Raw genomic sequence first — 27520 nt, 5'->3', positions numbered from 1 at the left:
AACATGCCCTTTAAGTAACCGTGAAATACTGTGCCACTCGCTTCACATCAGTTTCTTTCTTGGTCAATCACGCAATCTCTTTCTACTGCCTCAAACAGCGAGCCAACTATGCGCCTGACCTCAACTTAAAATTGCGCTCAATGGGAAATGACAAGTGTTTCTGGAACTAGCAAAGACACTTGCATTGCGCTTTGCACTGGGTGCAAGATATAGCGACATAGTGGCGGAATGTACTGTAACTGTTCAACAAGGTGTGAGTGAGATTGTACTTGAAGTACCAGTGGAGCTTTTTTATCTTTTGATCATAAGTCTGTCAGTCTGTGCCACCGTGGGGCTGATCCTCCCCCTGAGAAAGCATAACTCCCTTTTCCTCTGTTTTTCATCTTCTCTTTCACACTTGCTCTCTGTCTCTGTTGACCTTTCACTACAGTAAATGTCTCTGTTTTTTCTCCATCTCTACTCCTCCCTCCTGCTTCCTCACCCCCTCCCCTTCCTTTCACCGGACATACTCATCTCTTCTCTTGTTTTGGTCTTTTTCTCCTCCCCCTCCTTCCATCTTTTGTCCTCAAAAATCCAAATCTGTCATTCACACTGAACCGAACTCAACTGGAAGTCTGTGTGTAGAGAGATTTTTGGTGTAATTATGCATTCCTGGCTACTGCAAGTATGCTAAAATGTTTTACTAGTAAGTTAACTGTAAAATATTTCCCTTTTTGCCAGCGGTATCTGGATTTGACTGCAGTGGCTTTTATAGTAAAATAAGTCTCCTGTTGTATTTCTTCATGTATTCGCTGACCTTTTGCTCTATTACCTTATATCTCTCTCTCCACTCTGCTACATCCGTTTCCCCCCTCTACTTCTCTCCCTCTGTCTCCCTCCTCTTCCTCCTCCTCTCAACCCCTCACCCCTTCCCACAGTCACCTTATCTCTCTGCAGTCTGTCTGACTTATTTATCACTGCTCTGAAATATTAAAGAGTCTGCTGCCTCCAGTCCTGAGGGAAGTCCACGTCAACACACACACACACACACACACACACACAGACAGATGCAAACCTAAATCAAAATGTCTTCTGAAGATGGCAGATCCTCTGGAGATTTACACTGTGCACAAACTACCTGTTGTCCTGTTGTCTCCTCTTGGTTCTTCCTACTGACAGTCTTAACGCAGTCTTGACAAATGCAGCTCTTTGGGGAGATTGCAGATGCATGTATACTGTCAGAAAGACTGTAGCATGTATGCACAAGTGTCTCAATTTCTCATTCACACAGTGTATGGCCTGGAAAGACACTATGCAAGGTTTTATTTATTTTTTACGCAACTTTTAATGTTACTAATAAGATATGATACAGTATTAAGAGGATTCAATTTAGTATTGATCTTCCATAAAGTTCACAGACCTGCAAAGGATCTAGTAACAAAAATGTGAGAATATGTGATGCAGTTCCAACTGGATAGCTGACTTTTTCTTCCTTAATGTGAGTCATGCTTCAAAAACACTGGATCCTACATTTCCAATAATGCAACTTGAGAGCATCTGTCATCAGAGGCTTCCTGGCTATTAATCAGTGAGTAAAGCTCCGTCACAGTTGCTACATCCATGCCTTTTTCTGCAGTTTAAGGTACACACTGCATTGGCAGCCTGATGGATGTGCATGATCTACATACGCACACATACACAGAGGTTCATGCTGGCGTCTATTCTTAGCAGCAGTGTCTTAGGGGGCAATGGTGTCTAAAGCTGGAAATAGTGAGCAGGCCAAAGTGGAGTGGGTCGGGTCCATGATGGCTCTGCACCTGCTGTGGAAACTGGGCTGCCTTGGAGACCCTGATGCCTGCTGGCTCTGCCCCTCACCAGGCGGGCACTACAACAAATGTACAAACTGTCAAGCGCTTGAAAAACCAAAAGCGAACAAAAATGATTAGAAGCATTTTTTAATCTAAAATTATTCCCTGCGTGGGCGAGCTTATTCAGCATATAAGCGTCTATTCAATTCATTAGCTGGACCATACTGAAAGCAGAGTGGTTGGACTGTTTCCACGTTAAACTTAAAGAGCATGGCCAGCCCAAATGCACATGGTGTAGTTCGTAGCTGTAATGGGCAATGTTTGGGATTGTTTTGGAAAGTGGGCACTGGCTTTCAGTCTTTGGCTACACATCCTGTCCTCATTATGTTGGATGGGAACTTGGCTGTGTCATAGTTATGAGCCATCATGCAGCAGCATGTGTCATCAACACCACCTCATCATCTGTCATTGTTCTGTTTACCATTTTAATTAATTGGACCTGAGGGAAGAAGTCAAGTCGAATATGTAAATGAAAAGACAATGAACATCAGGATGTTTGCTTGAGAGGAGGATGTGGATGGGAGCAATTCGGAATAAGCAAGCAAGCAGGGAGGGGTGGGGTGGGGTGATCATAAATGAGATGATGAGAAGGGAAAGCAAGTGGAGTTGTGAGCTGGTGCAGGAATACGTAAAGGTGTGAGAGGGAAGCAGTTATGACACAAGTCAGTGCTGCTTTATTAAAAGGAAAAGCCACAAGTTTATTCAAACGTGTCTCCTGCAAGACAAATCAGCAGAAATCCGGCCGTTGCTCTGTTCCTTATTTATGGTTGCCCCAATTATAGGCCTGCCACCTGCTGCTGCTCAACACGCTATATGTGTATATGGAAATTAGTTGCATGTGAAATATGGAAGGGTAATTTTGCACCATATGCCCTCCTCTTGGCTTTTTTTATTTATTTATCTGTGCAATGGTGTTTAATTGAAAGACTTGTTGTGCCCAGCAAGCCAGCTGTATGGAGATGAGAGCGATCATGAATGGATGGACACAGGAAGGGATGAATGGAGGCCAGGAAGCTGTTAACACAGGATGGCGGAAGCAGCGCTTGGCACTTTGAGTGAGCTGCAGTGGGACTGGTGGTCGCAAGATCCTTTCAGAATTACAACAACTGAGACGATTCAATCTGTAGTTCATAAATCCCCAAAGTGTCTGTATTCATAACAGTGATGCTATATTTACAGCTGAAACAATAAAGAAGATTAATCTCAACTATGGTGATAAGCAAATAATATATTTTTCCGAGTAACATTGTCTAAAATGTATGGATTTAGATCTTAGATCTTGGATTAATGATCTTTTAAAAATATTTTCTGACAATAGATTCTGATAGAAAATCTAAAGATCTTGCCAAATGAAAACTTTTTCCTGTTTTCAGATAACATTGGAACATTTTTAAATACTTGATACTTGTTGAAAACCTATTAGGGTTCAGTTATTTTTGAATCAATGTTAATTTCCAATGGATTAGCTGTATGTTGTAATTAAAGGTTCCTCGTTAATTGCACAAGCGATCTATAATCTGGCTGTTGGACGATAAGATGTTTTTTAAAAGTTTTTTATGTCTGAACTTTTTTTAAATTATTTGTGTGCATACACAGCCCCACAAAAAAAATTCAGGAAAATATCTGGACTTTGGTGCATGACTGAAAACAGCTATATTGAAAAAGTGGCCATCTTCTTTATATAAACATTCACAGACAGGTCGGAAATGAATTCAGCTGCTTGATCAGTGAGCCTTGAAGTCATTGGATTTAATGGCTCAGAAAGGTGGATAATAGTCATCTAAACATACAGCACGAACAAAATCATACATTTTTGGTTCAGCTTTATGCCACAGAGCTATCACAACTCTACATTAGACGGCTACTTGCGGCGTTCACCTGTGTCTGGACTAAGTAAGAGAAGCGAAAGGAGGAAATGGAGGAACAATCAGCGAGTGTTCCTTCATTATGTAAACTTCCTTCCTATCTTACTGTTTCTCTCTGGCCCACGGTGAAGGCATCACTGTGTGATAAAGCACTCGCACATCAGAGGTGGTAATCTGTAAACAGAAGACTGCTTTCTTCTCAAACTACAGCTTTGATATTAACATTAGCCTCTTATCTCTCATTTCTCCCTTTCATCTCTGAATCTTATTGTTACCTCTGTCTTCTGTTGACCTAACTGGCAGTCCAACCTTTGCGCTCCATCTCTATTTATTTCGCGTACATTTTCCTGCCATGCTTACATCGCCTTCCGGTCTTTGATAAGCCCAGAGGATGGAGGAGGAGGAGAGGGGGAGCGCTGAGAGAAATCTGAGAGTTTTAACTTCCGTTTCTGCTTCCTCAAGGCCACACGCACATAATCACCCCTTCAATCAAAGCCGAGGAAAGTGAGACTGAAAAGAACAAGGACAAGGTTTCACTAAGTGAGTGATATGGTATCGCTACATTGCTGCGCTTAGTGAAGTGTAAAGAAACACAAATTGATATTTCAGATCAGAGGAGCTGTGTGAGTGAATTGCTGCAACATATGAGAGAAAAGAGACAACAGCACAGGAGCAATGAGAAACATTGCAATGAAAATGAAGCAGAGAAAGATGGAAAGGGGACATGACGAATGCACAGTGACAGGGATCTTGAATTGTCCCCCCACCACCGGCACATAAATAGCTTCCTACCCACAAAATGCAGTGAGGTAGAGTCGCACTCCCTCTTTAATGAAGTTGACAACACCAGTGTCTTAAATAAAAGTACAATGACGGTAAGGTTTATGGAGAAATGCAGTTTTGTATGTGGTCGTCTAAATTATTTACTGATTTCATATATAGACTTGATTCTAGCTGAAGTCTGTAAATGGGTGTGGAAGGGCATCTGAGGACTGACTGATACTCTGTGCGTGTGTCTGCAAATTCACACTGTCTCTTCATTGAAGCTGCTCAAACATAAAAATGCTTTCAGACTGATGTGATTAATCTACCAGGAGATCTGCTGTTCCAATTAATCAAACAGAAAATGACTGATAAGTAGCTTCAATCACAGCAGGAAACCGAAAGACACGCGTTCTTATTAGACATCCGTGTGTGTGTGTGTGTGTGTGTGTGTGTGTGTGTGTGTGTGTGTGTGTGTGTGTGTGTGTGTGTGTGTGTGTGTGTGTGTGTGTGTGTGTGTGTGTGTGTGTGTGTGTGTGTGTGTGTGTGTGTGTGTGTGTGTGTGTGTGTGGAGACACATATTGACATACGTCAATAGCTGATGATGAAAGACCCTGGTGTGGCAGCACTCAGCAGGTCACTGTTCACATATACGTGAATGTGGAAGGTTAGCATTGTTGAGGAATGCATCATCATAATGTGAGTTGTGTGTGCGCGCAAGTGTGCAAGTATGTGCAAGAAGAGAGGCGGCTGCTGAAGCTTTGCCACCCTGACTAGGATATGAATATTCATGTATTGATATATCAGTGTCTGCCAGAGAAGGCAGGCTCCAGATCGCTGGAATACAAATAAGAACACTTGCCAACTCTGTGTGTGTGTGTGTGTGTGTGTGTGTGTGTGTGTGTGTGTGTGTGTGTGTGTGTGTGTGTGTGTGTGTGTGTGTGTGTGTGTGTGTGTGTGTGTGTGTGTGTGTGTGTGTGTGTGTGTGTGTGTGTGTGTGTGTGTGTGTGTGTGTGTGATTTGTGTGATTTGTGTGTGGGCGCAGGGGGAGATTATAGGCCCTGAAGTGCATGAGCAATTGGGCGGGTGTAAGATTGAGATGGAGGTAGGTGTGTGTGTGTGCATGCGTGTCAGAGAGGGAAAGACAGGCATGGCTGACATTTACTCAGCTCTAGGCTTTTTTTGCTCCACATTTTAGAAAGGGGGAGGAACCTTCTTTTTTTTTTAAACTTTTGCCTGTTATCTTCACAACTCTGTCACTGCATTACATCGACCTGTTAGTTCCAAGCACATGGATAAAATGAGCTCCATGTGTGACAGTGCAGTGACACACTCCTGTTATCAGACCTTCAAAGATGCAAAATATCATCCAGCTGTTGAAAATATCATGTGAATCAAAGAAGAAATTCACATGTTCTTCAAGCTTCAAACAATACTCCCAACAATATCCCCATATGTACATTGGAAGAATTATTGTTGGCTCTGATTGTTCCCTCTGTCCCCCCACTGCAGCTCAACAAGAACACAGCTGGAGAAACACAAAAAGGGATGTTAGAACCAAAACCCTTGTAATTCAGATTGCTGAAGCCTCACTAAGATTTATCTTAACTTTGGGAGGCATTACTGTAGATTTGGTCCGGCATCATTATCATTGAAATGTGCATGTGGAAGGGATTTTTACACAGCTGATATGAACAGGAGGAATGATTACTGATACTGATAACTCTTTTAATGTGTGTATATATATATAGGCATTCAATTACTGTATTTTTTGCAAAAAGTTCAAACCTTTTAGATTTAAGTCACATGGTTAGATTTTTGATACTAGTGTCAATATGGTGCATGGGTTCTATGTAAAGCTGCCGAAGCTTCAACTTTCAGCTAAGTGGATAAGGGCTGCAACTAATGATTATTTTCATATTCGATTAATCTGTTGATTAATTTCTCGATCAATCAATTAGTTGTTTGGTCCATAAAATGGTGAAAAATTCTATTTGTGTTTCCCCAAACCGCCAAGATGTTGTGTTGTTTCGTCCACACACCAAATATATTTCGTTTACTGTCATAGAGAAGCAAAGAATAAAGAAAATATTTACATTTAAGAAGCTGAAACAGAGAATTTTGACTTTTTTTCCATAAAACTACCCGATTAATCGATCATCAAAATAGTTGGCGATTAATTTAGTAAGCGATTAATAATCGATTAATCGATTAACTGTTGCAGCTCTAAAGTGGATGTCTGTAAACATTGGAAACTGAAACTAAATGTGAGACAACTGGAGATTTTCTTACAAAGTAAAAGGGAGAATGAAGATAATGTTAAATGTTAAATTAAAGTAAATGTTAGGAGCAAACTCCACACAGAGAAATGATGCTGTATGTATATAAATAGAGCTGAGTTAGGTGTTTGGGTCTGAAGGACAAGTGAAATTCAAATAGATGCCAAAGGACATTCCTATGGAGACGCCTTGCCTCTATGTTTGATTAGTGTCTTTCTCTTCTCTTCTCTCTACCTCGGCACTTTCTTGTATCTAGATTCAAGTGTACATTTGCAGCCCTCCGGAGTCTGCATAAATCTTTTGTTATGTATTAGTGTATTTTCAGAAACATACGTTTAGTGCTGCTGGCTCTGTCCTCAGCACAAGGACGTCTGTGGGCTGATGGATATCTGAGAAGTGCTTAGCCAAACCCTCTGGGTCCTGAACATAAAGCGTCATCGTTCTATCCTTACATCTGTTCATTTAAGGAAAATTGCAAATGTGCAATAATTGAGTCTGCTTCCTGTCATAATTCTGCATGATGATCATCAAATATAATTGTTTTTTCACAAGCCTTTGGCAATATTCAGACTTTGTCGATATCATGTCATCTCGTCAGTGAGTCCAAATTGATTCCTTCCGCTGTAGTTTTGTTCAACATGTTATATGCAAGGTGCTGCAAGGATTACTTTCAGTATTGATTATTTGTTTTTAAACTAAGAAATGTCAGTCAGAATATTGTCAAAACCTGCCGTCAATGTCATCAACCAAAGAAAAGCATCTAAACATTAAGATTGATAAACTTTAAAAATGTTTTAATGGACTTGAGTTTTCAGTACAATAAATTAATGAATTTTCTGATAATCAGCTAATCGATTACGTGACTAATTATTTCAACATTAATATCTTGGTTATGACAAGTTCATAGAATACTTTTTGGCATGCTCATTGGTCTGGAACTGTATCTAATCAATTAATCTGATTATTTTGTGGATTAGTGAATCAGTAATTTGGTTTACTTATGTGCTTTGCTTATTTGATCTTCTTTTAAACCCAAAAGATAAATTAAGTGAGCTATATTTTGTCCTATGTTTATAAAAGGCTCAATGATGAAACAAGCCTTTGATTGACGGAAAAAATACTTGTAGTGGTCATTTCGTGGACTTTTATAGTTGCCCTATAAACATCGAGCCCAGGTTGAAAAATACTGGAATTTGCCTTTAAAGGAGAAGTAGAAAATGCTAAAACCTTTGAGCCAAAACAAAATCAAGGTCTGAAACCGAAGAATATTTGCTCCCCTACAGTCGAATTGTAGATAAAGTAAATGCTTATGAAGACCCTTGACCTTGGGGCGATACATTAGACAGATACTACTATCATTCTTGGAAATTCCTTGGCTTGCACTAAAAAATCCATATTGAATTTGTCTGCCTAAAAGACTGAGGCTCATCTGTGCAGTGGAAATGTTGACCCTGCAACTTGGTGTCATATCTCCATTTGCTTCTGCAGTCGTCTCCTCTCTTTTTCCAGTGAATACAATCAGAGTCTGCAGTGTTCTAAAGGAGACCTTGAAGAGGAGACTCATGTAAAGTCATCTGTTCTTAGTAATTTATTGAAAATGTGTAATATTTAATTATAATTTGTTTTTGTGCGGCAGTCGTGAAGGTGTATGGGCTGTTGTTGGCAGCATGTTGGTAAAAATAGATTTAAGGGATGCAGGATGAGAAAGTATTGAAAGATCTAATTGGAAAGTGATTCTCCATTCTCCTCTAGATCTTTTTCCCCGTCATTCCCCTCATTTCTCTCACCCGAGTACACGGCTAAAATGGTTTTATCACCTCTTCCTCTCACCTCCTCATTTAATTTTTTTTTACTTCCATCATTTCCGTTTCCTTCACCGTGATGTTTATGGCCCGTGCTGATGTATGCCAGTTGGAGTTACTCTAATTGCCACCCCTCTAGTCTGTGAGACGGTGTGGAGCACCTAGTCCAAATGTAGTAACTGTTTCTGTCTATCTGTATGTGGCATACACACACACGCACATGAATATTGGGCACACAGATTAAGGATGTGAATCTGCAAAACTGCTGCTTAGCAAGCAGATCTACATAGATTATTATCCAAGAAAGTAGTGCTTAACGACAAGCATTACATTTCATAAGAGCCACATTTACACCGTGGAAACTGTGTGTCTGTGTGTTTGTGTGTGTGTAATGTGTTGATCATATTGTATGTGTGTGCATTAAAAAAAATTTAAAGGCAGCAGGGTGGCAGTGTGAATGTTATTTGCTGACATCCTGGAGATATGTGAGTATCGGTGCCTCTGTACCTTTACACTTTTTTTCCTTTTGCTGTAGGTGTTAATGGTAATATTGCTGTCACCAGGTGAATATAGAATATAGAAGGTAATATTACATTACATTCACATACTTTTGTCCAAAGTGACTTTTTAATATAATAAATTCAGGGAGTGAGGTGCAGTCTTCAGTCTGCGAATAAAGTATGTGTGTAATATAGAAGGAAAATAGTACAATTAATACATAAAAGCTAATGTATTGGTTGGGTTGGGATATTGAATGGTTTCACTTAAACACACACCTTGTATTTCCTTATATGTCGGCTGATAAGTAAGATAAAACTGGACGCAAATAGATGCTGAGATGCTTTTAGGTGATATAGAAAAGTCCACTCAAAAGCACTGTAGCTGTTTGCCACATTTTTATTGAACTGAGCTAACAGACTGGTCATAGCCGCACCGACGAGTGACAGTGTTGAGCATTTGTGGGCCTCACCTTACTGTGAAATGTATTACTTAAAAGACAATCAGTTTGGAGGCTGAAATCTGTGTTGCTGTTGAACTCTGTTGCGTTATACAAAGATGTATGTCTGTCTATTGTGTGTATAGCCTTCACTCATTGATTTAAATGGTGTGGACAAATCAATAGGGATTACCTGTCAACATAACGCAGTGCATTTGAACAGCACCGCAGACCACACTCTCCAAAATGATCAACACAGTTTTAACAAACATCACAAACATAGGATTTATGCAGGAATGTGGCATCAGACAACATTAGTTTTAGCTTAGCAAAGTGCCAAATGAGTGTATATGTCATTCATTCTTCTGCAGATCACAAGATTACATGTTAAAAAAAAGATCTTCAGCTTGTCTGTAAACTAGAAGAATTAAAACTGGAAGTAAGGGGAAACTGATAGCTGATATCAAAAGTCAAACAAAATCACCTTTTAAGAATTCCACAGCTGTCAAACAAAGTGACAGCTGTAGCTGAAAAGTGAAATATTGTGATTCCATGACAAACAAAGCAAACATCATTCACTGATGAAGACTGATGCTGCTTTCAGACATGCACTGAAGTGAAACTTTTCCTGCCCGCCCCCTAGTAAAATCTCCGGAGAATTCACAGTGAGGGAGTGGGCGTGTTGAATTTTTAAATATTTTTTTAATAGTTCCTTTATTTTATATATGACAATATATTGTAACTTCATTATTTATGTATTCATTTATTTTAACTCTCAAATATCAACATCCGTATCAAACGCAAATGTCCAGTACCAGTCAGGCTGCAGTCTCCAGCAGGCTTCACCGAGCCCTGTGAAGGATGTTGAGCATCCTTTCTATAAACTAAACATCAGTCCATTATCGAGTTTGGTGTCCAGGCCGTAGACACTTACGGGGCACTCTTACCATGAGGTTAGGCAATAAGAAGCTATTGATCAACCAGACAGCCTCGTTCTAATAGACTGTTTAGATTTAATATGATTTTTCACCTCCTCTAATGGACCCGGCTGCTGAAGGGAGGAGACGCGGTGAGGTCCTACTCCAGGTTGTACTGCGAGTGGAGAGGCAGACTGATGGCTGCGGGCTCTGTTCACCACCAGAATGCAAATCCCCTCCGTAATAGTTCTTCTTCACTTTACGAGTAAAAGAGTCACAACATTTATCTCTGTCTGTGTGTTGTGTGTGTTAGTGTTTAGAGTGTTAGATTTGGAATCGCTAGACGGTCACCTTTGCTGTAAAATTGGCTTTATTGGCAGCAGAATGAGCCAACAACCTGCGACCTGGTGTCCTCGCGGGCGGGTCCCTGTACACCGCCGCAAGTTTGAGGGGACTTTGAATGAGACGTCTGCTGAGGTGAGACAGATGTTCAGCCAAATGGAGGCTTTGGCAGTCGAAAACCATGGTTACCAGAAGTGCCCATCACACGTCTTACACCTCTGATTCTTTCATAGTCGGAGAGAAAGGAGATGCAGCTGACTCTGTTTAGCAAATAGGCAGTATTTCATATCGAATTCTTTCTCTCTCTGTCTCTCTCTCTCTCTGTCTGTCTCTCTGAAGGCTGAAAGCACTGAAGCATTTCCTGCCACTTTTAATGGACTTCTATTCAACTTTCCAGCCCTGATCCACTATTATGGCTCTGCCTTTCATTGCTGAAATCCTCATTCAGTTTACAGAAGTCATTTCTGTCCTCTTTGCGCTGTCGGCCACGCAGCACAGCGCCCTCTGAGACATGACTGGTATTTTGAATGTGAATGTCGCTCAGAGTGGTTAATTTCTGAATGTTCCTTGAGCCGATGTAGTGATGTGTGTTGGTCAATAAGTGAGCCGAAGGAGATTTGAAGTAGCAGCGACGCCGTGGCCCCACCCACCCCAGCCCTGCATCCCTGTTCCCATCTGTGCTCAGGCTGTTTGTTGTGATTTTTTGCGTGAGATTTAAAGGCTGGGAGAGCAAAAATAGTTTCGGGAAGCCTGGGTAAAATCTGCGTGTTTGGGCACAGGAGGGTTTTTTCAAGGCCACACAAACACTTCCAATCTGGCTTCAGGCTCCCACTGCAGAGGGAGGGAGTCGCAAATACTCTGTTTTATAATAATTTTTCAGAAAAACAAATGAAACTGCTCAGCAAATTGTAGTAAAAAATATTACAGAGTAATCTACAATGGCCCGATACTATCATGAAAATAAAACTGGATTTGAGAAACTGGTTATTCTGCAATTTAAAAACACTAGGCTAAATGTGCTGGGGTTAGCTTTCTGTCACATCTTACGCTGTTCCAGTAATAAGTCAACATTTTACAACCAGGCAGAATAAGTGTCATGACTCCACTGCTATTGTGACGACGACACTTGATTTTGACGATTCACATAAATTCCCACTGACATTGTAAAGACCTCAATATAAACAGGCCTGGGTTTTTTGCTCAATATCTTATATTTCAACCTTTTTGCTCATACTTCTGTTTCCAGGGTTAAAAATTCATTTTTTTTCCTCAGATTGAGTTCCTCCAGCTGTCATGGAATTATAAACGTCCACATTTACATGTCTCTGTTGACCTACTTAATGGACCTTGAAGTGAAATGTTATGTTGTTTCCAAGGTCAAGAATCAAATTCCAACCTCAACCTTTCAAGGGATGATTCTGTGTATGAAGTGTGTTTGTGTGAATTTAACCCCAGTGATTGTCTACATTGACATTCCTCTTGCGTGATTAAATGATGTGCTGACGACATCATACCAACCAAACACACACACTCTCACACACTCACTCACAACCTCATACTTGCCGTAGCCTCGACACATACAAAGCTCGGGTGTGAGATAATGAAATTATGGCTCTGTGATCACGTTCTCCTCGGAGCTCTGCAATGTCATTCTGAGGATAAACCTGCTCCACCTCTGCGGTGAACATGTGTGTGTATGTAGGGCATCCTGCCTTTAATTATGAATGTGAGCTATTGCTTTACTTTTTCTCAATTAGTTTAAAGTAAAAACAAATTACATCTTATGTTCTGTCTATGTAGCCTTTTTGCAGTGAATGCATACTATGCCAGGATTGGAAACTACAAATGTAGTCTCCAGCAGTAATCAAAACAAGGGGACATATTTTGAATTCCTCCAGACTCCCTCTTCTCTGTACTTCATTGCTTTGATGGTGTTCTGTCACGTCTCAGGATCTGTCTTTAAACTAGAGTCACTCTTTTTCTCTCTCTAATGAATGGTTCTTACACTCCTCTGTCTCTTCCCCCCTGTTCCCTTTTTTCATCTCTTCTCCATCTGCCTGCTTGATCTGTCAGAGAGACTGCAGGAAGACAGTTTTCTGTTTCGATTATGAAATCCCCCTCAGGGCAATTCTAAAGGAAAACTCGGATGACTTTCCTCATCTCTGCCAGCCTTACGATGTGATGGATGGAAGCGTTTGAACGGCCTGACTATTTATTCGGTCCGGGCATCTGAGTGGCTCACAGTTAACAGTCAGGAGGGAGTGTTTGGGTATGGTTTGACTAAGACTCAAAGTGTATAGGTCGCCTTTTAGAGATGTGAAGTGTGGGTTCTGTGTACCTATCTGCAGCAAAAAAGCTCTGCGCCTAAAGTACACCTAACAGCATACAGACCAAGTTTGCAACCACCTGGTGAACATTGTGGAGCATGAGATGGTGGACTGCAGACCAAATTATTGGACTCAAGTCAAGCAAAACTTCCCTTTATGAGGCAGAATCCACAAAACATGCCGTGCCGTTGTTCTGACGCCATCTCTTGATCTACAATTGTTGGCGGCAACGCACCAACAAAGGTAGCGGTGCACCAACAAAGGCAGGAAAGAAGAAGACTGATAGCAAACAAACATTGAATGATTATGAGGAAGGAAAGACCTTTGTCAGACCTCACAATGTGTGTTGATGAATAACACCACCTGAATATATAAAAAAAAAAGTTCAGGCCTTCGTACCGTTTGTTTACACATTTCTCCCCATGACCATATAAAACCATCATCTTAATGGCCTCTCCACCACAATTTTTGTTTCCGCACATCCAGACTTGCTCTTTTGTTGTGCACTGGGTGGAAAATAATCTTATTTCTTGACCCCGACTGCCTCCACCTCTCCGTCTCCGTCTCTCTTTCAGCTGGAGTAACCCTCCCAGTAAAGCCAGCTCTACATTTATTCTGTTTCTGCCCTCTCAATCTTTATCTCTTCCTGCATTCCTCCATCATGCTCTTATGCCAACCGCTGATCTCATCCTCTATTTTGTTCCCTCCTGTATTACTTTCCTTGATCCTTCCTCTTTCTTTACCCCTGTATCCCATAGACTTCATCACCGTCCCTACCGTCACTCCTTTCATCCTCTAAGCTGGTGCAGATGCTGCAGCCTGGTGTTTGATGTGTCGATCGGGTTAGCAAGCAGGTTAGATGGTCAGATGATCGAGAATTAGCCTCCACTTCCCAATCTGTCAAGGCTGCTGCTAAGCTTAGACACATGCAGTCACATCGTCTGGTAAGGTGCACTCAAAAAGTTAAAGGAATGTAGCTGGAAAAAAAGTTTGCGGCCCTCATGGTTTCTTAAGGACTGACAGACTGACAATTAAACTGCCTAGTAATTTGCACAGTATAACCCAAGCTGACAAAACTTCCTGTTCTATTTTTGACCTTTGAATTGAGTTTTTTTATGCCTGCTCTCTGTGTGATGAAGGTATGGCAGTGGTGATTGTCTCCAGACACGAGAAAGCAGAGAGAAGGGTCTGTGGAAAATAAAAAATAATAAAAAAAAGAAACACAGGCGCCTACACATCCTCTAAAGAAAAACATTGGGTGTCAGTGGAGAGGATAGTGGAGGAGTGACAGAGTTTGCAGAGTGAAGCTTTAACAACACCGATAAGATATAGCAAGCGAGGAGTAGATAAGTAGTGGAGAAGACACAGAGGAGTCGAGGTTAACTAAGTCCTTGAAAGCACTTTTCCTGATCAGAATAAGATATAGAGAGAGAGGGAAGTATAGGCAGGAGAAAGAGGTAAATGGGAGGAGTGTATGAGCACTTTATCTACGAGTCTCTCTCATATGGCCTCAAATAATTCTATTTGGTGTGAGGACATTCAAATTGTTCCTCTACTTTAGTCTGTTTATCCACATATTTCTAAGTGAAAACCATGTGAGCTGTTAATTCTAGGATGATGCACATCAGTTGCATGATAGAATATAGAACTCCATGACCTTGTGCTGGCTTGTCTTGCCTGTCTGGCACCGGGGCGAGGGAGGGAGGCATTATTTGCTCTGAAACAGTAGTGAGAATATGTGGGGAGGGAAAAAAACGGTTTGGTTGGTGTTATCCTTACAGCAAAATGGATAGAGGTGAGGATACAGTTTCTTCAGCTCAGCTGTATCCCACAGTGAGGTGTGAGTGGGAGCGTGTGTGTGTGTGTGTGTGTGTGTGTGTGTGTGTGTGTGTGTGTGTGTGTGTGTGTGTGTGTGTGTGTGTGTGTGTGTGTGTGTGTGTGTGTGTGTGTGTGTGTGTGTGTGTGTGTGTGTGTGTGTGTGTGTGTGTGTGTGTGTGTTTGATTGGCGGTGCACTTTTTCCTTCTTTCTCTGTGATTTATGTGCTTCAGCCAGGTGGAAAAGGACAAGCGGGACACTGTAGCCCACTGTATATACCACCTGCTAAGCATAATGTGTGTATGTGTATACAGTACATATATAAAATGTACTATGAAAAAGAATTGAACAATTGATAAATATGAAAAATATAGATCTAGTCAGATATTTGGGGAAATTAGGAAGATAAATAGCATATTTTCCATCCCATCAAATGATTTCTTGAAGACCTACATTCTCAACGATTAAGATTTTTTTTTTTAACTTTTCTTTTATGATGGGGCATTTTCAACTATAACCCAAGTTAAAGTGCCTAAATGTCTTTTTTTTTCATGATCATCAGTCCAAAAATCTCAAGACATCCAGTCTACAATGTGTAAACCTGGTTTTCATTACACCTCCGATGTCCAGCCAGCCAGGCTTAGTCCGTTTGGAAATGGTGACATAAGCATCATATGAACAAGGCAACTGCTTGAACCTGGTCATTGTAAAAGAAAAACATGAACACGGAAAATGTGTCCGAATATATGTTTGGTTATGTTTTGCCCTATGTGTTTTGGATCAAAAATTTTCTGTTTTATCTACGTCTAATTCTTCCTCTGCCTCCCTCTGCTCTCTCCATTATCAGGCTGCTGCTGACTTTGCCAAGGCCCACCTGCCCGAGGCTCTCCGCCAGCAGCTGCTGACCTATGAGCGGGAGAAAGAGCGAGACAGAGAGAAAGACAAGGAGAAGGATGAGAAAAAGGAGAGGGTTGGCCTCTCCTATCCCTCCATCCTGGAGCAGCAGATCCTCACGCTGGACAGAGAAATGCTGGAGAAGCTGTCTGCCACCTACAATGAAGCAGGTGTGTGTCCCCGTCTTGTCTTTCTAGATCTCACACTGGTTCATTAATTAGCCATGTTCTAAATGTGTAAGAAACACTACATGAGGTTGAACGTGTGCAGAGGCCACATGCAGATGAATTTCACCCACTTCTGTTGCTCATCACTTGTGTTGCTCATCACTGGAGACACTATAACAAATCACCAGTTTTTTTGCGGCGAAGTCCCCTGTAATGCTGCATGCAAACTTATTATTTTCTACACCACTGTTTCACTTGACTGTTGTTGGATAGTGACTGTCAGCAGCCCCAGGCCCTGCTTATTCAGCTGTTTAAATACAAGCTGATCTTCACAAGGCTTGTAGTAATTATCTCTGGAGGGAGGCAGGGAGGGAGGGGTGACGCAAGAGAGAGAGAGAAAGAGAGTGTGTGATGGATGGAAAGAGGTAGGAGAAGGGTCAGAGGGAAGGATGCATGTGTGGAAGGAGGACATTTTGCTTGTTGGAGCTACACAGCAGAGAGGAACGAGAGCGCTGCGTGACGGGAGAGGGGCTGAGACAAAGGGCGAGGAGAGACAGGAAAGGGACAAACAGAGAGTGGGACATTCAAAGGGTGAGGAAAATGAGAGCACGGACACAAAGGACGATGAAAAAGCCAGATCTGCATGAAGCGAAAACAAAGGGTGATGAGAGAGGACAAAGAGACAAATCTTGAGGGAGAGAGGGAAGAGAACAAAAGGTCCCACCACTGAATCATACGGTGCAACGCAGAGACATGTGAGCTCTGTTCTAGATTTCACCGCAGACTTGTTTTAAAAATGATAACAAATATGTTCATAGTAGGTTTTGTAGATGACAATGAGACAGTAACAGTAAGAGGAGGCCAAGACAGTATGTCAGCAGTGGAGATCATGAAACCTTTATTGTGGCAGACACATCATTGGCTTATTGAACATGCAGGGGAGATGGTTGTAATTAACATTAGAAGAAGATTACATGGACTAACTGTAGCGATATCCTACAATCTCAAGAATTCAGCGTTCCTGTGGGGCGGTCTGCTTCCCTTCTGGGGCCCCTGATTACACTAAAGCTGTGAGAAATGGAGACGAAATGAAAAGGTCGATGGCGGATACATTAAGGAATTTTCTTCCTTAAAGGAAAAATAATTGTTCCATGTAACGTGTGTTCTATTGTCAAGGTTTTGGCTACAACAATAATAACAGATATATTTTACTCACCAATTTCAATCAAACAAAAAACCCAGCTAAGCCAAACTTGTTTGTAAGAAAATGTGAACTGTAAAGTTGATCGCAGCTTGTACAGACTGACCTCCTGTTCCAGGTTTGACCAACTTCAAGTTTGTATTTAAGCCATTTATTCATTTTGGGCAATAGATAGATTGTATTTTTTTCTGAAATCAGTTAAGAAGACATAATTATTGCAGAAAAAAAAGTTCATTGTTGATGTCCTGACCACCAGACCACCAGAGGTCCCAATTAAAAATGTTCATGTTAAAATGAAGTGTTTTAGATAATTTATATAAACTCTTAGCTTGTCTGAAACATGTAAAATCCCCCGACCTCTTCTGTTTCCCCGTTGGACATAGAACTGTGGTCACAACTACAAAAATGAATTGCCAAGTTGTAATAAACTTGAATTTTCCCATGAAATGAGTGGGACGGAATGTGACAACGTACAATCAGATTAGGAAAGCCTGCACACACAGACAGCTGATGTGACTCACATGTAAGTTGTTGTGGGGGTCACTGGTATGAAAGGGCCATTGAGACGGCTTGAGGATGGTGGGTCATATGACACACTGATTGTTAAAGAGGAGAATTCACATCTCCAGACCAGCGGCGCCCAGTCTGGAGGCGACAGCTGACTATTACCGCTCAGAAAGTGTTGATATGCCGCAGCTGCATCACCTTTTGTTGCACTCGCCTCTTTTATCTTCATCCTCCTCCGCGCTCCTGCTTCACCAGCTCAGCTTTCTGATCTATGTTGCTCTCAAAACAGCCAACGAGTAAATCTCCCCACCTGATTCCTCTGCCTACTTAAGCTACGTGACCTGTTGCATCCAAGGTCCAAAGATTCGTACGACTCCACGTCTCTGTGTATTTCTCTTATATATCCACATTCCATATGGTCCTTGTTTATTTGAACGGCATAGCAAGAAGGACTAAGCTTGCATTTAAACTTACAGTCAAGCTCCATTACAACAAAATGCCTGTGTGTCTAATCCTCGGCATCAGACAGTCAGGGATTGAATTTGCTTTCTTGTCAGCGTCTCGGGGAAGGAAGGAGGGAGGGAGGGTGTCTGCTGATCAGGTAATTGTTGTGCATTCTTGTGCCTGTATCTGACTCAACAATCACATCATTTAGGGTGCACAGCTCCCTGCTTTATGTCGTAATCGGAGCCTAAATGAAGCTGGCAGGGAAGGAAGACAGAGGGAAAATGGAGAGATACGCTCTCAATTCAGCTCCCAGTGCCCAGAACAATGGCATATCAGATTTACTCCCCTTTATCGTTCATTCCTCTGTTGTTTATCAGCAAACAAATGTGCTCCATGTCCAGCACCTGAGCGTCTGTTAGGGAAACTGTCTCAGTAATGCAGAGTGGTATTCTGCTGCGTCTAACCAGACATGTCCCTCAGCACATCGTTTGCACCCACGCAATTGTCCAGTAGTGCTTTAGTCAAGTAATCAATAGTTATGTTGCGAGCAGCGATTAATAGACCGAGCTGTTAACCACATCATCTTCCATACATTTTATGTATTTTGTCTATGGAACTAAATGTTAGAAATGTTTGAGATTAGAACGTTTTTGAGATTCATTCATAGATGTGCTGGGATATTTCGGGGAAAACATTTCTTCGCGCACTCAAAATATGCAGAATATTTTTTTTTCCACGAAGCAGAAATGAAAGAAAGTCTTCACTCCATTTGCCAGATATAAAACCCTGAGCACTTTGAACAAAAACACAGCAACACATGGCATCATTTCAATGTCAAACTGGTCAAAAAGGCTGAACTGCTGGAAATCAGAATATTTTAGAAATCAAATATCTGCCTGAAGAAAGGAAATATATTTCTGCTGCAGTGAAGCAGAAGGTATTTGTATAACTGGTGCCAGACTATTGATATTGTGTTGCAAGAAAAGGTATCACTATACAGTGTATGGCTATATTCACTATTTGCCTCTTCTTCAGACTGTTTCCTGAACAACCAGAGACGATATGAATGTTCACAAAACACATACTTTAATTCCCCATTTTGTTACCTACCAGCCATTTTATTTTTTTCCTTTTCTAATCTTTGCATTTGGTTGCAGTTGTTGTTGTAGCCGAGAGCTCATGTCAGTTTTGGTGGTTTCTTCATTGCTATGAAGCATTTCATGTTTGTGTACCGACTCCAGTGATGTTAATCTTTGTTGAAGATTATTATTTTTTCTGTCTGCTAACTTAAAACGCACGATACATTCCCTCCCCCTTTAACTAAACGTTTGGTCGCTCCAAGTATGTCTGAGCCGTTTGTTCAAATTCTGCAATGCTTCCTCCTTTAGTTCACTTTGTTTTGGCAACCAGGGAGAAAAACAGCATTTGACCTGCGGTCGCACCAAATAATGACGTCAGCACAAATTGTACAAACCCAGTTATGCAGAGAGGCTGCTAACTTTTTTTTGTGTCACTTCTGAATCATAATGTAGTTTGGATTTTCTGACATCAATTGGCAGTCACCTATTTGTAGTCTCCCCTTCCCCCCATGTGTTTCAAACTCTCATGGGGCTTCTCATTTAAATGGTGAAAGATCATGAAATTCTATAATAATTGAGTTCATCTAATTCATGTGACAGTAGTGAACCGACCTGAATTGATGGCTTTGGAATATCCTTTGGAATATCCTTTGGAAACGCAACCTGAAGCTACTGCAACATGATGTAAAAGTGACTTCAGCTTTGGCCTGATCGACGGCCCAGAGGAACTCTTAATATGTTGCATTGGTTGAAGATTTGTGAATTTATCAAAATATGACTAAACACAAATCTCTGGTTCTGAAGGTTTTTTTATTTTTTATTTTTTTAATCCAAACCGGATCCACTGGCTAGTCAGAGTGAATTATCATTAACTGATACTGACAGCAGTTGGTTTATTTGTGCATTTCGCTGAAAAATATCAATATCCAACAGTAAAGTTTTATCAGTGTGCAGTATAGATGAAAGTGCAATCTGAAATGTGTAGCTTAGGGACATGACTATAATGTTGCACACAAAGACCAAACACATTTGACAGTCTCTGACGTGAGTTATTGTTATATAACAACACGCCTCGTCACTGCTGTGGTTTTTTCGCGCTGACTTTAAAATTTCCAATAAAATTTCCAATGCCCGAGTTTGAGGGAGACTTTTTTTTTAGTGCAGTTCCTCACTACTCACTGCACGACTGCAGGACCATTTGGTAGCTGAAGGGAAAACACAGAGATGCTAAGTTTATGTTTATTATTTGCATGTTTGATGTCTTGGGAAGTTCTGCTTAATATGCGGAAGAAAAAAAAAACTTTTACCATATTTTCACAGCAAAAAAATTTCAGCTGAAGACTTTGAAAAAGAGGAAACTCTTAACCCACAAGACTGACTTGTCAATGTTGCCATAATCACCTTGCATTAGAAAAGATGGTTAAATTATATCCTAAGTTATATCCTTAAAGATTCTAAAAGGAATATAATAAAGTAATGGGTGGTTCAAATATACACTTGAGTCACTGAGGGCGGCTGAGGATTGGTCTCAAGGCATAGAACCTATACATAATAGAAAAAGAGATTGTCTAAAGCTTTATAGTGACATAATTCAGAACACTGCACACAGGCTTCATAACGCAGTCCAACATGGCACATGCTGAGTAAATATAGTATTGCTATAAATGTAAGAGTGGAAGTCTAAGATGAGATGAGACAGGATGGCAGCTGTTGAAGGGAAAATGTTGACCTTGTGGGAAGACCAGGTAGTGATTTTTAGAAAGGCGGTGGCAGTCCTGGCCTCACATCTTTCACCTAAACACCACATAGCTTGGTTACAAACATAAATACATGGTGGGGTGTATTCTGGTATAATATGTGTTCTCCAGAATGATTGAGAGCCCGAACACAGAGCTAACGCTGAGAGAGAGAGAATCAGTGCAACGATACAAATTGGAGTGGGAGACTAATTGGGACTGAGATGTTAATCTCATTGGAGAGTCGAAGGTGTGCCTGGCCAAGCTAAACCAATAATTAGCGTGAGCACAGGGTGCATTTGGGTCATGGCGGTGCGCTGAACATGTGCTCGGCATGGCTTGGCTAATTGGAGATGGGTGCACTGGCGAGGCACCTCAGTCCATCATCTTGATCGCCGAGGGAACTGGTGGATACGATAATGAGCTGGACGGGGTGGCACAGCGCAGAGGCCGCTATGCGCACACAGTGCAGCAGGATTAGGGATGCACACAATGATGAAACTAATAGAAATGGATTTTTCACAAGCTGTGTAAAAGATTTATGAAGTCATTTACAAGTAAGTGGCAGCAATATTTACTTCATTCATCGTGGCCTCACTTCCAGCTGGTGCTCTTTCTCGTAGTTATTTTCGGGCTCCCCCCCTTCGTCACTTTTTCCCAAAGCGTAAAAAAGGGTATGATAATATCATTGCCCTTCTGTGAAGTAATCTCTTTTCTCTTCATTCCCTCGTAGCTCTCCCCATCTCCTAGCTCCACTCCCCTCCTGCACTCTCACTTTTCATTTCAAATGCATCCACTGCTTGTGTTGCGCACGTCTCTCACAGACTTACTGTACCAGCACTGCAACAGAGTAGAGAGCTGAACTGAGTGGAAGAACTCTTCATTGGGGAGATGTACATCATGTCTTTCACTCTGCTCAATGCCAAACGCCTGAGACAAACACTCTCAGTCAGTCAACATCACACCAGGATGTGGAATGGTCAACGTTTCGTCAGCATTCCAACGATGAGCGTTGAACCAGCTTTGTTTTAGTCTGTTCTCTACCTACTGGGGGCATGTTTACCACTAAACTACTGATACTATCTCTTCCTCCCTGTTCTACCCCCTGCTCTCTGTCCGGGTGGTCCAGGCCAGTAGGACCACCGCACTTCTTCTTCTTTTTTGTCTCCTCTGTCCCCCTCTGTGTCCAGATTTGTCTTTGCTATGTGTGACCAAACAGGCAGATCTGTTATTCCTCTATAAGACTTTGGATCTCACACAATAGGCCTCAGATTCTGAGTCCACACTCTGCCCTGCCGGGCTCGGAGGCTGAACAAAGAGAGGAAGGAGGAAAAGCAGAAGCATTGAGCAGAAGTTGCTTCAAAGAGCTTTTGCAATATTCACACATGGCTTCATATCCTCCGCTTGCAGGAGGGAAGTGTGTATACAAGAACAGTAGTGTGTTAAATTTGAAAGCTGCCTCGTAATTTTGAAGCGAGACTTTATACCACACATTCATGGTCCCCTGAGGGTGAATCCAACTGATTTCGGTGATCCCCTGAATTTCACATTAGCTGCACCACGAGGTTGACATTTGTGGTTTGCAGTCAAATGTCTTGACAGCTCAAAGATCAAATGCCATGAATTGTGGTAGAAACATTCATGTTCACGTCCAGATGAATTGTAATAGATGATGCTCTGATTTTTTTTTTCTTCTCTAGCACCAGCATCTGGTTTTTGATTTCCAATTCTCTGGTTTTGGACTTAATACTTGCAAAGCTAATGACAATTCCATCAGTTTCAGTAAAGTGTTTAGTACTAATTACCAAATGTTAGTGTGCTACTTGGCCAGAACATTGTTGTTGTGCAGGAATGGAATATAATGAAATGTAAAGCCTTGATTTGTTAGATATTTTATTTGCTCAAGTGGCCAAAAAACTCTACCTTGTCTGATAATTTCAAACAAAGTTTCGTTAAAATGTTCTATATTACAATAAATACTGGCAGAAAATACTATCTCTATAAGACACTCTATTTGTAATTCTGATCTCTCTCCTCCACCCTCCTCCTACTCCGTCTCTCTTTCTCCATCTTTCCGTGCACCTCTCCCCTCCCTCTGTTTCAGGTACCACATGTCTGGTGGCCCTGCTGTCCGATAAGGAGTTGACGGTGGCCAACGTTGGAGATTCACGCGGAGTCCTTTGCGACAAAGACGGCAATGCCATTCCTCTATCGCACGACCACAAGCCTTACCAGCTCAAAGAGCGCAAGAGGATCAAGAAGGCCGGTGAGAAAGACTTTTTTTTCAGGAGCAGAACAAGGCTTCGGTGAAAACTTAAGGGAACATCAAAACTACGATTTTTGTCATGAAAGCATAAAGCAAGTCTCCTTAGGATCCAAGCGAAACACCATTGTCCCGTTGTCCCACATCTTGCATCTCTGTGCTCAATGTGTCATGACAGACCTTGTGACTGTTGAAACTGTCTGTTTCCAGAGCAGCACGTTATCAAATGCAGCCAGACAGTGCCCAGTGTTTCAGGTGTATCTTGAGGCATAACTCTCCCTCCTACCCTATCTGCATTCTCTCCCTGCTGAGGAGAGTTGGATGGCAGGTTGCCAGATTACTCTGTGTGGTCACTGTTGGGGCAGCCCACCATCTCCCTCTAATGTTTTGATTGGGTACTGAAAATAAAACCCACAGATTTAGTTTGCATTACTTTGCTGCTTACTTATTTACATTCACGTAGCATGAGAACTCTGACATTTCTGAATGTTGTTAGTGACCCACAGTAAGCCCTCATTTTCAGGAACCATTTTAATACTAATAAAAACAACTCGTACAGTAACCTTCTCTTGCAGGGTAACATTATCTCTAACGGTTTCATCTCCATCTCTGTGACACATTAATTTAAACGCACTTAAACATTTTATCCACACCACAGGTTCATCAGAGGGGCTATGCATTCCCTGCACCTTTGAAGCCTTTGACAGAAGTGTTTCAATAAACTTGTAAACACTGAAGCCAAATGATTTCAAATGCATCCAATGGTTATCGTAGACAAATCATTAACGTCTAATGATAATGTGATGGCTGATTAATGCATTTATTATCTTATCTGCTGCCCTCAGTAGCTTACAGCTGTGATTAATACCTCATGGTGCTTAAAAGAGACATTAGGGATGTCTGAAGTCTCCCTTGTTTCTTAAATGCAGTTTGTTTGTCAGCAGTAGATGCTAAAGTAATGAATACACATAGGTCATGTCCTCTGCTTTTTCTGGGAATTTGGGAATTTTAGTCACTTAAGTGCAGTTTATAATAGAAGGTTACACATAATGGGATTTTTTTGGGGGGGGCTGACACAAATATTTTATAGCCTGCAGAGGCCTGAACTCTCAACCTCAGTATTTTTAAATCCGTGGCTATGACCTTGCTCAGCAGGAACGAGGGAGGCAGCCTGACCTAGTATGGAAGTCTTCGTCTTATTCCGTCATTTCCAGCACAATTCCCTGCTTGTAATTCTGTTGAAGCCACAGAGGACACACAGCTGTTCTTGCAGGATGTAACATGTATTGAAATTTTTTCCAACATAAACTATTTGTTCCACGATGTATTAACGGAGAGTTGAGCCGATCCATACTTTGATTTGCACTTTGATGTGAACACAGTGGCCTCAGACTGAATGGAAAAGAGGAGAGGCGCTGGCGGCTGGTTCAGAGGAACAAAAATAATCTCTTAACTTGGTGTTACAGTAACAAAGAAAACATCTGTTTCTCTTCTCTCTTCTTACATTTGTGTTTATCCTTCCCCTTTTTCTCACCCTCATTCTTTCTAACACCTCCCCTCCTCTCACTCCACCTGCACTTTTTTTTTCACTTCCCACTGCTTGTTTTATCATTTTCCAACCACTTTTCCCTCTGGTTTCCTCCTCAGGTGGTTTCATTAGTTTCAACGGCTCTTGGCGTGTCCAGGGCATCTTGGCCATGTCCCGTTCTCTTGGCGATTACCCTCTGAAGAACCTGAACGTGATCATCCCTGATCCCGACATCATGTCTTTTGACCTGGACAAGGTGCAGCCGGAGTTTATGATCCTGGCGTCCGATGGCCTGTGGGACACCTTCAGCAACGAGGAGGCGGTTCGCTTCATCAGGGAACGATTGGACGAGCCTCACTTCGGCGCCAAGAGCATCGTCCTCCAGTCCTTCTATCGTGGTTGTCCTGACAACATCACCGTCATGGTGGTTAAGTTTAAAGCCAAGGCCAGCGAGCAGTAGAACGTCCATCCACCACATAGAGTATCTATATTATGTCTGAATAGGCTTAAGATGAAAGATTCAAAAATCAAATCCACACTTTAAAGGAGCAAGAACAATTGCAATCACAGATATTTGCGGAGGATTTGCCCCCTCGATGCATCAACATTTACTTTACCCACTGTAAAAGTGACACCTGTAAGAAAATGTCTTTCCTTTAGGCTTAGCCATATCTTTGAGACACATAATGTGAGATGAGTCACTGTTATGCAGAGATTTAGCTGGTTGCAGTGTGTGTTTCTGTGTGTTTCAGAGTGTTTCTGTCAGAGTCAATGGTTATAGTTACGGTTATGGTAAGTCTCCAGAAAATGAATGTCTGTGTGTGTGTGTGTGTGTGTGTGTGTGTGTGTGTGTGTGTGTGTGTGTGTGTGTGTGTGTGTGTGTGTGTGTGTGTGTGTGTGTGTGTGTGTGTGTGTGTGTGTGTGTGTGTGTGTGTAAACAATAATGACAGAGAAGAATCTACATGATCGCATGATGGAGTTCCAATTCCATATTATTTCAAACATGATGCCTTTAGCTCAATTTCTTTATGACCACTAATTTTATATTTTGTGTGTTTCCATATCGTCTAATTGTATTGACATCTACCAAGTGAGTGCACTGAAAATTCTGTTGTTTTGACTTTTCTCCTCGGTCAAACACCTCTCAATGGTGCGAATCATTCATATTAATTACTTCCCTTTACTCGTGAACAACACAAATGATGACATGTCTATGCTTGTTCAAATATCACCATTAATATTGTACAGCAATAGAACCGACTACATTGTTGTATGACACTTGCTGAACATGGGAATGAATGTGTGTTGGTCTTTGAGTTGCCCAATTTTGTAAGTTTGGTTTTTGAATGTTGTGGTCCAATTAAAAAGATCGCTTGTTAGTTTGTGTCTGATTTGATTGTTGAAAACTTTTAAACCACAACTTATCAGGATCCATGTAACTTCTGATAATGTAGTAACTGTTGGATAATATTGTAGCTTGTCAAAGTGTAATGAAGTGTCTCTTTAAATGGTTAAATGGTTTAATAGTAGTAACATCACATCATGACACTAACTGCTTATTATTTATTTATTAATACATACAGGTTTTTATGATGATCTAATAATTGACTTATTCTACAAATGTGTACGGTAAGGTAATAAGTTGACAATAATGGTAGTAATATTTGACAGTAATAATTTCAATTGGAGGTCATCCAAGAATTGACACTACCATGTTCGATTTACAACCCGTTTGAAATTACATGTTGACATGCTATTCTGTTATGTGACTTTTGCTACATTATGATTTTCTACAGTCCACATGAGATATAAATATACTAAAGCTGACAACTTACTGTTGAAGTGTCTCGTATTAATGTGACATTCGTCAAGAGAAAAATCCCCATCGTTACCGGTCGATCTCCATCTCCCTGAACTGTGACTCAAAATGTAACAGGCCTTTGAAATGAAATGCGTTATTGTTGCCTTATTTTTTAACCGTTCATTTCCTGTAATGAAAAGTCTGCTGGCAAAACAACTAACTCGGTTTTTAATATAATGCAGTTGATCATACCTTGCACACTGCATGAGCTCAGTGTCATTGTACATGTAGAATAGAAGACGAAAATTGTTAAAGGAATGTCTCCGAGAGACATAACATTGTAAGATGAATGTACATACTGTCTTCATGTTAGTATCACCCCTCCACTGTTTATACAACAGTGTGCCTGCTCCTGGATTGTTTAACTTCAGAGATATATACCAGATAAAAGGATTTCTGTGCTTTTTCAGTTCACATTCTCCCCTGATGATGTACGTTACAGAATGTTCATGTGGCATTTGTATTGTTTTTGTTGACTTTAATAAACTGTAAAGAAAATAGAGGAAATTTTAAAATGTAAATCCAAAAGGTAACATTAAAATGATAAACAATCACTTTTCTGTGTCATGTATGTTTTTTTAAGAGCGTGGATGTTACTTCTATACCGATATAGCAGAGACAACAACACTGACACGGATGTTTACCAAAAGAATAACCTGACGACTCGGTATCTTCCTTTTCAGAAATGTCTCCATCATTGTTTAAGTAGCTTGTTTAAAAAAAGAAAATGCAACACACAAAAACAACTTCACTTGAAATGCAACTGTGATTTTTAGGTTTCATTTTGGTCCGTCTGTGCCACCTGCTGGGTGATTGGAAGACGTCAGCAGTCCATGTCTATGACTGCACCAATCAGTTACTGATCGATGCAGGTTAGTTCAGGTCAGTGTCATCACATCATACTACTCAACAAAAAAGAAATGGTAATAAAACTGAGAATAGA

General features: G+C 41.1%; 1 protein-coding gene across 1 annotated transcript in view; it reads left to right on the top strand.

Moving 5' to 3' along the window:
* ppm1lb (protein phosphatase, Mg2+/Mn2+ dependent, 1Lb) overlaps positions 1-27131 on the top strand; it is a 39041-nt gene extending 11910 nt beyond the window's left edge. Inside the window, exons 2-4 of the mRNA XM_035622701.2 lie at positions 15742-15958; positions 23030-23191; positions 24836-27131. Coding sequence (XP_035478594.2) covers positions 15742-15958; positions 23030-23191; positions 24836-25176 — 720 coding nt within the window. The 3' untranslated portion in view covers positions 25177-27131. The remainder of the gene's footprint in view (positions 1-15741; positions 15959-23029; positions 23192-24835) is intronic.
* The last annotated feature ends 389 nt before the right edge of the window (positions 27132-27520 follow it).

This window comes from Scophthalmus maximus, chromosome 11, assembly GCF_022379125.1.
Source record: "Scophthalmus maximus strain ysfricsl-2021 chromosome 11, ASM2237912v1, whole genome shotgun sequence".
Lineage (NCBI taxonomy): Eukaryota > Metazoa > Chordata > Actinopteri > Pleuronectiformes > Scophthalmidae > Scophthalmus > Scophthalmus maximus.
Note: the sequence above shows the minus strand (reverse complement) of the source record. Positions and strands in the feature narration are given on the sequence as shown.